General features: G+C 44.2%; 1 protein-coding gene across 6 annotated transcripts in view; it reads left to right on the top strand.

Annotated features, from left to right (window-relative positions):
- Positions 1-12,206, top strand: part of PARP14 (poly(ADP-ribose) polymerase family member 14) — a 42,972-nt gene that overhangs the window by 2,935 nt on the left and 27,831 nt on the right. For 5 of the 6 annotated variants that reach the window (XM_040621328.1, XM_040621327.1, XM_008708159.2 and 2 more), the window contains exons 2-5: positions 3,129-3,262; positions 3,968-4,001; positions 8,322-8,561; positions 10,793-11,029. In XM_040621328.1, the coding sequence (XP_040477262.1) occupies positions 8,372-8,561; positions 10,793-11,029 (427 nt within the window). In that variant the 5' untranslated portion in view covers positions 3,129-3,262; positions 3,968-4,001; positions 8,322-8,371. Of the gene's footprint in view, positions 1-1,041; positions 1,496-3,128; positions 3,263-3,967; positions 4,002-8,321; positions 8,562-10,792; positions 11,030-12,206 lie in introns of those variants that run through there. The other variant, XM_040621325.1, reaches the window with a different exon arrangement.

Genomic DNA, 12,206 nt, shown 5'->3' on the forward strand with positions numbered 1-12,206 from the left:
GGGGGGGGGGGAGGGGAGTGCCATTTTGGTTTCAGTTTCCTACCAGAGGCACTATTGCCCCAGTAACAGGTTGTCAGAAATTTGCTAACAATGGTTGACCCCTCCCTAGAGGTCCTACCTCGGACACTGGTTCTTTTTTTTTTTTTTTTAATTTTTATTTTTAAAATTTTTATTTTTTTAGTTTCAGATGTAGTATTCAACAGTTTATCAGTTGCATATAATACCCAGTCTCATCACATCATGAGACCTCCTTAATGCTCATCACCCAGTTATCCCACCTCCCTCCCCTCCCCTCCAGCAACCCTCAGTTTGTTTCCTATAGTTAAGAGTCTCGTGATTTTTCTCCCTTTCTGATAACTTCCCATTCAGTTTTCCCTCCCTTCCCCTGTGATCCTCTGTGCTGTTTCATATATTCCACATATGAGTGAAGCCATATGATAATTGTCTTTCTCTGATTGACTTATTCTGCTCAGCATAATACCCTCCGGTTCCATCCATGTCAATGTAAATGATAAGTATTCAGATGATTCATTAGTTGCGTATAACACCCAGTGCACCATGCAATACGTGCCCTCCTTACTACCCATCACCGGTCTATCCCATTCCCCCACCCCCCTCCCCTCTGAGGCCCTCAGTTTGTTTCTCATAGTCCATAGTCTCTCATGCTTCATTCCCCCTTCTGATTACTCCCCCTTTCTTTATCCCTTTCTTCTTCTACCGATCTTCCTAGTTCTTATGTTCCATAGATGAGTGAAACCATATGATAATTGTCTTTCTCTGCCTGACTTATTTCACTTAGCATTATCTCCTCCAGTGCCGTCCATGTTGCTGCAAATGTTGGGTAATCGTTCTTTCTGATGGCTGAGTAATATTCCATTGTATATATGGACCACATCTTCTTAATCCAGTCATCTGTTGAAGGGCATCTCGGCTCCTTCCACGATTTAGCTATTGTGGACAATGCTGCTGTGAACATTGGGGTGCATATGGCCCTTCTCTTCACTACGTCTGTATCTTTGGGATAAATACCCAGTAGTGCGCCCGCCATGTAGCACTACTTTCTTTACATGATTCATGTACTCCGAATGAGCCCAACAGCACTGCTCCGTAGAAATTAGTGTATCGCTGGGGCGCCTGGCTGGCTCAGTCTGCTCAGCGTCTGCCTTCGGCTCAGGTCATGATCCTGGGGTCCTGGGGTCCTGGGATTGAGCCCCTGCTCATTGGGGAGTCTGCTTCTCTCTCTCTTCCTCTGCCCCTCCCCCTGCTCATGCTCTCTCTCACTCTCAAATAAATAAAAAAAATGTTTTAAAAAAGAAATTAGTGTATAGCAAACAGAAGCATATGGAAGCTGTATATTGCTTTTACATAGTTCACTCAATTTCTGAGAAGTCCAGTGTGAACTGACTTATAAGATATTAAGCCCTGTTTCAGATGTGTGCATGTATCCTCCTTTCAGGTCAGAATTTGGCTTCTGAGGATTTTCAGTCTCTTTGGGGTAAGGGAACCCATCTCCTCTTTAAGTACAATTAAATGTCGGTGGTCTGAGGTTGGTGCAGAATGGAGACTGTCCACGTGGGGAAGGGTGGCTGGACAGGAGGGTTTTAGCTCCTTTTCCTCCCAGATTCACCTTGTCCTTGTTACGGGTCACTTACTCCTATTGCTACTGCCTGCTCTCTCGAAATCCTGGTGCCCTGCGTAATCGTGCACAGTCTCAGAACAGGCTTTTGCGTTTAGATGCCTGGATGAGACTATCTCAAAGTCTGGGGGATTATAAAAGGAATGCATCACAGAAGCCCACGACTCTAGACAACTTGGCTAACAAAACTTGGCTTGTTCTCAGGCTTCAGGGGTTTTATCCGGTCCTCCGTCCTCCTGCTAGCTTAGGACAGCCCCTCAGGAGTCCATGTGAAAAGATCTGCTGTCTCATAAAGACTGAAATTAGAGTCTGGCGTTCCTTCTCATATTGTTTCTGGGGCCTGCCTCTGAGTTAGCAGCGAAGGCCTCACTTCTGCCCTTTCCTGGATGATCGAGGTGGGGGAGCTATTCCAACTCCTCCTTATGAAAGATTCCCTATGTCCTCGGCCTCTCAGACCATCCACACCGGAATGCAACATGGTGGCCCAGCATTCACGTCAGAGCCACGTCTGGGAGCAGCAGGGCGCTGTCAAAGTTTCCCCTTCACCCTGACCTCTTTGCACCATCTATGTTGACCATGCCTCCTCCTCTAAACTTACTCATTGCCAGTTCTCCATGGCCTAAGATACACTGATTTTCCTTTTCTCTCTCTGGCTGCTCCTGCTTATAATTATATAAACTTCCATTTGCATAGCTCTTGTGGGTGTTACAAAATTCATTCACAGACAGTTTCAAGGGAGGAAACAGACTCAAGAAGTTATTTTCTCAGTGTCACTCATCTAGTTTTGGGCAGAGTTGGAATTCAAATCCAAGTCTTTGGACTCTTGCGTTCACCGTTCAGTGTTTTCACTACAACCCCGATGCCTGCTGTGCTAATTCTTTTTTTTTTTTTTAAATCTCTCCCATCCCTTCGTTTCTACTCCTTTGACTATTGGATGTGAGGCTATTATCATCACAAGTTAAAGAACTGAATGAAATAGCTTTTTCACTCGGCTCCTGGCCATTGTGCTCGTGGTCACTCCAGTCACCTTCCTGAAACACAGCTTTCATCATGACATGTCCCAGCACCCAGTCTTCAGGTTCACCACGAGGCGTGCTTTGATTATTTCCCTTCACTTGTGAAATAAATATTGTTCCCTTTCTCAGTGTCTGCTGAGCGTTACGTACTGTATGTTTTTCAATTTAATCCTTATAACACCTATATAAGACAGTCTTCATTAATTACTTATTAATAGACAAGAAGACTGAGGCTTTGCAAGTAAGACTTATTAAGGAACATGCCCAAGGGTTAAAAAATAAAAATAAGGGTAAAGGATTGAAACCCATGTCTACTTGCTAAACTTTTCCTCTTTTCACCATATAAGGACTTGCTTGGGAAACTGACCAAGCCATTGATTGAAAATAATGAAGCCCTATGGGAATCATGGAATAATTTGGTGAATAAAGATTGCTTGACAGTTTCTTTCTTTCTTTCTTTCTTTTTTTAATTTCAGTTCGGCAAAAAGTTCTGGAGACAAAGAACCATGAGTTGCTATGGCCAGGAATAGGAGCATTCCAGTTAACTGTCCAGTTGCCCACAGCCCCAGGTGAAGTCCAGGATGTCTTTGAGGGGGAAATTCCAACAAAGGTAAGTCAAGTCGTGAGTAAAGGGAAGTAGGGTGTTCTGCCAAGATGCATGGGAAGGAAATCACAATACGGAGAACATAGTGGGATGAGAAGCATAAATCAAATCAGAATGGAAAGCACGTTATGGATGTGGAGGGAGTGAAAGTGGTCATGGGGAAGGTATGGAATAATGAAGGGGGGGCCACTTTTTGTTTGATTTTAGACACTTTCTGGAAAGTCAGAATTTGCAGATTATAATAAAGGTGAGATGTAGATTTTTGAGTTTGGGTGCTTTTAACCTTTTTACATCATTTTGAACGGACAGCGATCCACACTACCTGTGCTGTCTCCTCGACTGTTAAATGGGACAGTAATCCAATCCTCGTTGGATTGGTGGATGGTTGTGAGGATTACATGAGATAATCTCTGTAAAGCACATGACATGGTGCTTGTTAACAGGAAACAAATGTTAGATGGAGAGAAGATTTCGGTCTTACCCCATACTCCAAGCACTTGGTGTTAATTGGGTTTTAGTAATTTGTGACTCATTTTTACCAATGATTCTTGTGCCAAGTCGATACTTCATTACCCGTGAGGAGCAGAAGTGCCAGAGCTTTTCATTGTTTCTAATGACCCGATGTCTCTAGGCCAGTCCCAGGGACAGTTTCTCAATGGAAAGAAATTATTAGTCATTTCTTGATGCTACCTATTGTTTATTGGATTTCAGGAATTGGAGACCCAGGAACATGTCAAAGAACCAGGTAAGGGCAAAGAACTGGGATGGCTGACCTTCGCCAGTGGTTTGGCTTTCATTAGACATGGCACTTTCAGGGCTCATCCTTCTCTTCTTGACTTCACAAAGCAGGGTGTGCTCAGCTTAGAGATGCCATCTGCATACTGTCAGCCAGCTGTGCTGAGGTGAGCACGGGGGTAGCCCCCTGAGATCTTAGGGCTGAGGTCAGAAGGATGGGAATAGCTCTCTCTGTGGGGACTGGGAGACACTTTGCAATTGAAGGGAGGCGAAGAGGTGCCTGGGAGATGGCGATAAACTGACCTGTAGAGCCTACCTGTGCCCAACCAGCCATCGAGAAGCAAGGACATTATGTGTCCGTGTGTGTCCTGTGTGGCTAAGTCAGTTTCTGAGCACTGGATCTGGAGGGTGCTGTCCTCTGAAGCCACGACAGGACAGTGAACTAAAGCTTCTCAGTGCTGGGGGCGGGATGTGGGTGCAGCACCCCCACCGCCCCCACCGACCAGCAGCAGCTCTTCCCATCCCATCTGCTGTAGAGAACAGCCTGCAACCTCAGAACTATTGCGGCCTCTGCAGCTTACCTGGGGTCTGGGTGTTGGCCTGTAGTACCAGCTGCCACTTACGAAGGAAGCAGCGCGTTTTTCTGGCTAACTGCGCTCTGTTATAAAGGTGGGGGAGATGATGGCCTGTGCTGAATGGCTGGGCAGGAGACATAAAGTGATACGTATATCCAAATCTTAGGGAAAAGAAATTTCCCCCCAAAATGGGTAAATTATTATCCTCTAAAATTGACACTGTCTTGAGAACATGTTTCGATTTTTGCAACTTTGTCTTTTGAAAATGGCACTAGGCTGCGAGCTGCCTTTACTCCCCCGACTGGAGGGGGATGTATGGATTGTTTTTACCTAACATGGAGGCACTATTCGGCTGCCGAATCTAAGATGCGTGGTTTTCTTAAGAAGCTCATGATTGGGAACGCCTGGGTGGCTCAGTTGATTAAGTGTCTGCCTTCAGCTCAGGTCATGATCCCAGGGTCCTGGGATCGAGTCCTGCCTCGGGCTCCTTGCTCAGTGGGGAGTCTGCTTCTCCCTCTGCCTGCTGCTCCCCTGCTTGTGCTCTCTCTCTCTCTCTGACAAACAAATCTAGAAGGAAAAAAAGCTCATGATTGTTATGAGACAGGAGTTTTATGTTTAGAGTAACTCCTGCTTTCTGTTCTTCAGATATGGAACGGGCTCACATAACTCCCAGTGTTCATGGGGGCCCCCTAAATCCTTATCTATTCTTGGAAAATGCCTTATGTGCTGTACCCTCAAGCTCAGTTTTAGACCGGGAAGTGGTTTTATATTGGTACATTTATATTTGTACCATTTCTTGGGTCTAGACTTTAATCAAGTCTGTGTTTCTTATGGTTTCATAGATTTTACCCTAACTCTGTCAGTACTGTTTCAGATTTGCATATAACACCAAGGATAGTCTCAGGAAGAGCCATCCAGCCCCACCCCACCCATGGACTTTTCATTGTCCTGGAGACTTAAGACTCATTTGCTGACCTGTTTTGACATGACCCAGACTCTAATCATAGTAAGCAGCAGGGAAGTTGGCAGTCTTTAATGAAGTACTTAATTGGCCCCTTTAAGAGACATAAGAGGAGTCCCTTGTTGAATGGTTGCTCCACACTGAATCCTGACAGTGACCCTAAGGCTAGGACTCTTGAAATTAATTGGAATGGTATAGACAGTTTTCAGAACCGAGCAAAATCAGGGTGGAGGGTGGTTCCCTAATAGGTCCCACATTTCAGGGATGAGGAGAACAGAGAATACTGTAGGCTGAGTGCACTGGCCATGCCCGAAACCCTGGGCATAAAGTTGAAGATGGACAAGCAGTTGACAGAGGAAGGATAGGTCAGTCAAGCCACACACCAGCACCAGAGGATGTGAGCCCTGAGCTAATGTCCTGTTCCAGGCTAAGCGGGGTGGGGCTGGGTCTGCTAGATGGAAACCAGTGGTTAGAAGAGCCTGTAGAAGAGAAACATGCAAGAGCAGAGAGATACTAGTCACTGTGGTCAGCAAATTCTGGCTTTTTCAACTCTATATTTCCAGCCTGGACTCTCTTCTAAATTCCGGACCTCGTGTCTGACCTTCCTGTTGGAAAATATGTTGGAGCCACCGTGTCACAGCCCCCTGTGTCATCTTCTTCCTCAACCTGGTACCCTTTCTGGCTTTCTTATTTCTCTTGAAGTACACAACCCGTCTGCCCATCACCTACTGGAAACTTCAATCATCTCTCTTCTTTAAGCCTTCACGTATGTTAGTCCCAGACACTTAATCAATTTTTTTTTTTAAGTTTTCCTCATCTGTCCCTCCCTCATGCCAGACTGCCATTATTACCTCACAAATCCAACATGGCGGGAGCACCCCGCTTGGTCTCTCTCTATCTGATGTCCTTCTCCTTAAATCTGACCAGCCCTTTTACTATTGCTAAATACCCTGTCCTCCTTATCACAGAAAACTTCCACAAGTCACCGTTACTACTGACTGCAAGATAAAGTCCACACCACGTTCTGGATGAAGCCAACTTTTCTGGCCTCATTTCTTATATCTACACCCAAGTGCTCCTTGAGCTTCATCAGTCAGACCACCATTTCCTAAATAGTTTGGCACAGTCACGGCACTCTGCCTGTACTTCTGTGGCTCACAATCCCCTCTATCCTACTTCTATCTAAACTTTAGAGAGCTGTCAAGATCCACTCAGCTTCTTCTTTTCCTAAAGTGTTTCTAAGGCAGCCCAGTCCCCTTCTGTATCTCTCAGACTTCTGGCTGGGTTGTTGATGCTCTTTATTTGGCAGTTAACCAAGCCTCTCTTGTGATAAAGCTTCTAATAGTCATAAGGTTATAAAACTATGTTGCTGGAAGGGCTCTTACCAACCAAGAGTTCATCCAGTACTCTTTTGTAAAGAGTCATGCCTGAGGTCACATGGCTAAAGAGTGGCAGAGTCAGGGGTTGAACTCGGACAACCTCACCTCCAGCTCAGCAGTCCTTCTGCTTTGTCACACCTGTGTCATTGAATGCTGTGTTATTGTTGAATCCTTAAGCTATTTTTTATTTGGTACGAGTGCGTGGTGTTACATCTTGCACGTAATAGGAGTATGTGTCAGGGTCACCTAACTACTGTAACAAACATCCCCCAAATCATAGGTCAGTGTCGTCAGCAGCTGGGGAAGGGGGAGTCTAGACTGCTTCAGGAATCCCAGGTTCCTTCCATCTTTTGACAAGATTATTTTGATATGTGGCCCTCCAAAGTCACTGCAAAGGAGAATGGAAATTCACATAAAGGGGATTTGTACTTGCCAGGTGTGGAAGTGCAGTTCACACTTTCACCCGTATTCCGTTAGCTACATGAACTTGGCTGTGGTAAGTCTGGGAAATGTTGCCCCGAAAGAAAACCAAATGGATTTAGTGAGCGCGTAGCATTTTACTCTGCCATGATAAACATTGACAAACGTCAGTTCCTTTTGTCATTTTTCTTGTATACCTCCATTAGAAAATCTGCAAGTCCCTTATCCGATGTGTTCTGTATGCACCCCTCTACACCTCCAGTGCCTTGAACATAATAAGGGCCCCAATTGAACAGTCACTCACAGAATGTCTAAGGATTATGTCATGCTGCACTGGGCAAGCATAGGGTGGGACTGACCTGATGCATAGATGGAACTCACATAGGGCCAACAGTGGAGTGGGACAAGCTGGCTGGGAGGACTGCTGTTCGGTGAGCTTAATGTATACGGACAGCTCTCTCGGCCATTTTACTTTCCGTGTGTGTTCCTTAGTCAGTCAGCGAGTATCCTTTTTTCTCTTCAGTGATGAAAATGTATTACTTTTCAAAGCATAATGTGTTACATGTCATCAGATATTCTTGCTTTCCTCCAGTGGCCCAAGCAGTAAATCTCCAATTCTGCAAACACTCTTAAGCCTCAAGTATATACCAGGGGCCACAAATACAAGGATGAATAAACATGTCCATTGCTTTTGAGAAGCTGAGTTCAATAACTATGATAAGGTGCTTGATGGAAGCATATGTCAAAGGCTATGAAAGACAGGTTCCTCAGAGAGACAAGGCAGAAAAGGGCATAATAAAAATCAAACTTAACAATAATAGTGAAATGCTGCATTTTATTTTTAACTAAATTAAGCAAAAAGCCTTCTCAGCTCTTTTTTTATTTGACTTAGCCAAGAGATTGAAAAGGAAAGAGGACAGTGTCTTATGATAATTCACTAAGACCATGATAGGCAAATGTAACATCTTGTACCTCTTTTGTCCTTCTAAAATCAGGTGTGTCAGAACCGGATATAAAACTTTCTCCCAATAGAAGATCAGAGAATATGGAAGATACCTCAGAAGAATGTGAAAATACTTCCTCTTTGGTCGCATTTGAAAATCTCAAGGCAAATGTAACTGATATAATGTTAATCTTGATAGTGGAGAATGTAAGTGGCCTGTCCAATGATGCTTTTCAAGTGGAAGTATTACGAGATTTTGACGTTGCTGTAGTGACCTTTCCAACGCATGGGGGTAAGATCAAATGATTCTGCATTTGCCAATCTTCTTTGTGCCACACTTTGGGGTTTGAGACACCCAGCTAATGGAATGTCTCTGAAAGCTTGACTTTTTCTCGTAGCTAGTAAGAGAGGGCTTCGGGTTAATATAGATGCTTCTCTATTTTGAAAGAGAAGCAAAATTTTTTAAAACTAAATTCTGGTATGTTCAGTAAGTCAGACTTCATTGTGTAAGGGTGTGTGTGAGAGAGAGAGAGAGAGAAAGACAGAGACAGAGATAACACACCCAAATAGAAATCTAAAGTCTAAGGTCATAAATGTGATTCCAAGCAGAAGAATCAGTATTTTCACATGCGTTATCTCACTGGGAGAAGTAAATACTATGTGTTACCAGACTGGACTTACTGGAATGTAACAATGTTGATAATAGCAGACACTCATATAGGGATACCGGAAGTCAGGTGTCAGGTACTGTGCTAAGCTCATCATATGTGTTAATTCATTTGTTCCTCTTGGGATCATTGTTACTACTCCTCATTTTACAGTTGAGGAGACCGTGGTGCAGAGATGCTAATAAATTCTTGGATTTGAACCCCGCAACCCACCTCTACACAGCCTCTTCTCTGCTGTCCTTTACCATATAGTTCCTTAGTGCTTTCATGGCCATCCCACATGCAGGAGAGGAAGTGCATGTGATTCAGGAAATGAGTGCTCTTCAAGGTCCGTGTGAGAAGTCATCTCCAGAAGGACCAGGCAGTTTTCCAATCCGAGCCCTCGTTATTCCATGGCCATGGCAGGAGGATGGTCATGAAGTCAAAATTCTAGCTCCACCATTTGACCAATTACCCGAGCTTGTCCGTTACTCCCCTCTGTGCTTGACTTCTCTCCTCGATAGAATGGAGGAAAAAATACCTACCTGATACAGCTTCTAAAAGGATTAAATGAGACAATGTGTGCAAAGCTCTTAATATAGTCCCTGACACATGGTAAGGACTCAATGAAGGGAGCGATTCTTATTTCAAATTTATAATTATTTCTTATAAAGGAAAAACTAAGTGGACTTGCTTTTGTTCATTAATCAAAAATCTTGAACACCTCCTATGTGCCAGGCACTTGTTTAGGTGCTGTGGGTACAGAGATGAATAATCCTTGGTTCCTGCTCTTGAGGAACTCCTACGGAGTTGGTGACCCATATGAAAATGAAAAATGAGGATGGGAGAGGAGAAGCCGCCTCCTGCCACTGTGAACGGCAGGCTGTGGGGAATGGGAGGAAAGGGGACCCAAACAAGTTGGCTTGGTTTTGCCTTGCTTACTCCCTTCTATGAAGTTTATACTCCGGTGGTCCCAGTCTCCCAGGTCCCCAGTACACTCTTGTTTCCTGCCACTGCCCTTCTCTCTGCCTGAAATATTTCCTCCCCTAATCTATCTGCTAAACTCTTCTTCCTCCTTCAAAACTCAGATCAGCAACCACTTACTCTGACAATCCTTGTGGGATTCCCAGTATTTGTCTTCCTGTCTCATCTGATCCTGCAATAGGCCATTTGTGTCCCTCCCAGATGGTGAACTTTCAAGGACTTGTTATATTCATCTCTCTATCCCCAGATCCTAGCACAGTGCCTGGCACATCGTGAGTCCACCATCATTATTTATTAATTTGAAAGAGATAATCAGGCTGAGTCCTGAAGGAGGAATAGGACCAGGTTTAAAAAAAAGTCAGAGAAGAGCATTTCAGGTACAGGTAATTATATATACCGAGGCAAAAGAGAATAGGGTTTTCAAAATAATGACTAGTTTTTGTGGCAATATAGAAAATTAAATGAATGCCAGAGAATAACCAGAGGTGATGTTTGGAAATTAGTTTGGAGTCGAATAGCCAACCAAGCGCATTTTAAGCCTAGCTAAGGAGCCTGAACTGATGCCTGCAGGTAATGGGGAGCCATGGTAGAACTTCAGAAAGGAGGGGAGTGAGGAGATTCATATTGTAGAGAGAGCACTCAGGTAGGACGTCAAGGGGGCTGGAGAGAGTTGTGCCTGCAGGAGGGACACAGCTCAGGGGCAGAAAGCCAGGTAAAACATTCACGTGTGTTACTGTTCAGAGACTGGGAGTTGTGTGAAATTCTCATATAGAAATGAAAATCTTGCCTCTAGAATTTGAGTGCTTAGCCATCTCCTTTATCTCAATTAGTATTGAGATACGGGTATGCTCGTAATTTTCTGATGGATTGATTGATTGATTTTGATTTGTAGATGCTGTGAGATTTGTTGATGGCTGTGCCAGGCACCACCCGGTGAAACAACTCCAGCTTTCTTGGAGACTTCTGGAAGTGACAAAAACAATCAGGGTGGAAAACCTGCCACCTGGTGTTGATGACTATAATTTGAAATGTTTATTTGAAAATCCTCAAAATGGAGGAGGAAGAGTTGCCAGTATTGAGTGTTTGCCTGAAGAGAATTCGGCTCTGATTGAGTTTTTTGACAAAAAAGGTAGTATCTATGAGCCTGATTTTGTGAACCTACCTGACATAATCTAAGCCATTTTAGCAGATCTCAACAGTTATCAGTTGAGTTCTGATGCATTCTATTTTTTATTGATAAGTTTCACTACAGTTCCAATTAGTAATCTTGCTTATATGGGATATGATAGTTAATGAGTCCAATGATTTAAACTCTAGAGAAGCAGGGCCGAGTTTTGAAAGATAAAAGGAGATTCTCTCATGAGTCTCTATCTATAGTGAAAAATCCATAATTCTTAGAATCTTTGAAATACTGTATTAAAAAAAAGATGATCTGTGTTTTAGCTGTATACTTGGTAGACATTCTCAAGTTAATTCCAACAAGGTTAGGTAAAGAAATACTCAGAAACACATACACTTCCTATGAAGTATCCCTACTTCCCCCTTTCACCCATCAGTCCCGTCATTCAGAAACTAAGAGGGGTGGTTAATGGCGTCCAGCGGATGTCTGCTGGATTGTTCCTTGCAGCAACTCAGTGAAAACCGTGTTCAGCTGAACCTCAGGGAACACTTCGGAGGGTATTGTAGATATTAGGTTGCCAGTTCTCTGAGGCACGTACAAAGTCAGCTCGGAGATCCCACTGGATGTTCAGAGGTGAAGGCTGAGGAGTGGGAATTAGGGGGCCAGCCTTCTTAGGGAGAGAAGGAACAGTAGGTTTGGGATTAACAGGGGAGCATGAGATAGGACCACATGGTATTCCACCCACCGAAGATAAACTGCTCCGTGGGGGACCCATGGAGGAAACTGCCTTTGGCTTTGATGAGTTGAGGAACTGGGGTGAAGGTATGCTTTGGATTAAAATGGAATGAAAGGCCTAGTGTTCTTGGGCAGGGGGACAAAAGAGGAGCTTCTGTCACAATGTCTTTAAATCTCCCTGAGCCTGCGCTTGGGCACAGGGAGGGAGCTACATAAGCTGCCTCCCCTAGAAGTGAGCCTCTGGGGGCTTGGAACCTCTTGAAGGCCTGGGCCAGTCGGGTGTGTCCTCAGAAGGTCTACATTATACTTGTATGACTAATACTAGGAACCATTTAAGTAGGGTGGTTTTATGCAGAGCCACACCTGTGAGCAATAGGGCACTAGGGCACTCTCAAAGGCTCCCCTTCTTCCTGACCTCTTTGTACCATCTGACTGCATTGACCGTGCCTCC

This window comes from Ursus maritimus, unplaced genomic scaffold (assembly GCF_017311325.1).
Source record: "Ursus maritimus isolate PB19 unplaced genomic scaffold, ASM1731132v1 scaffold_4, whole genome shotgun sequence".
NCBI classification, from domain to species: Eukaryota; Metazoa; Chordata; class Mammalia; order Carnivora; family Ursidae; genus Ursus; species Ursus maritimus.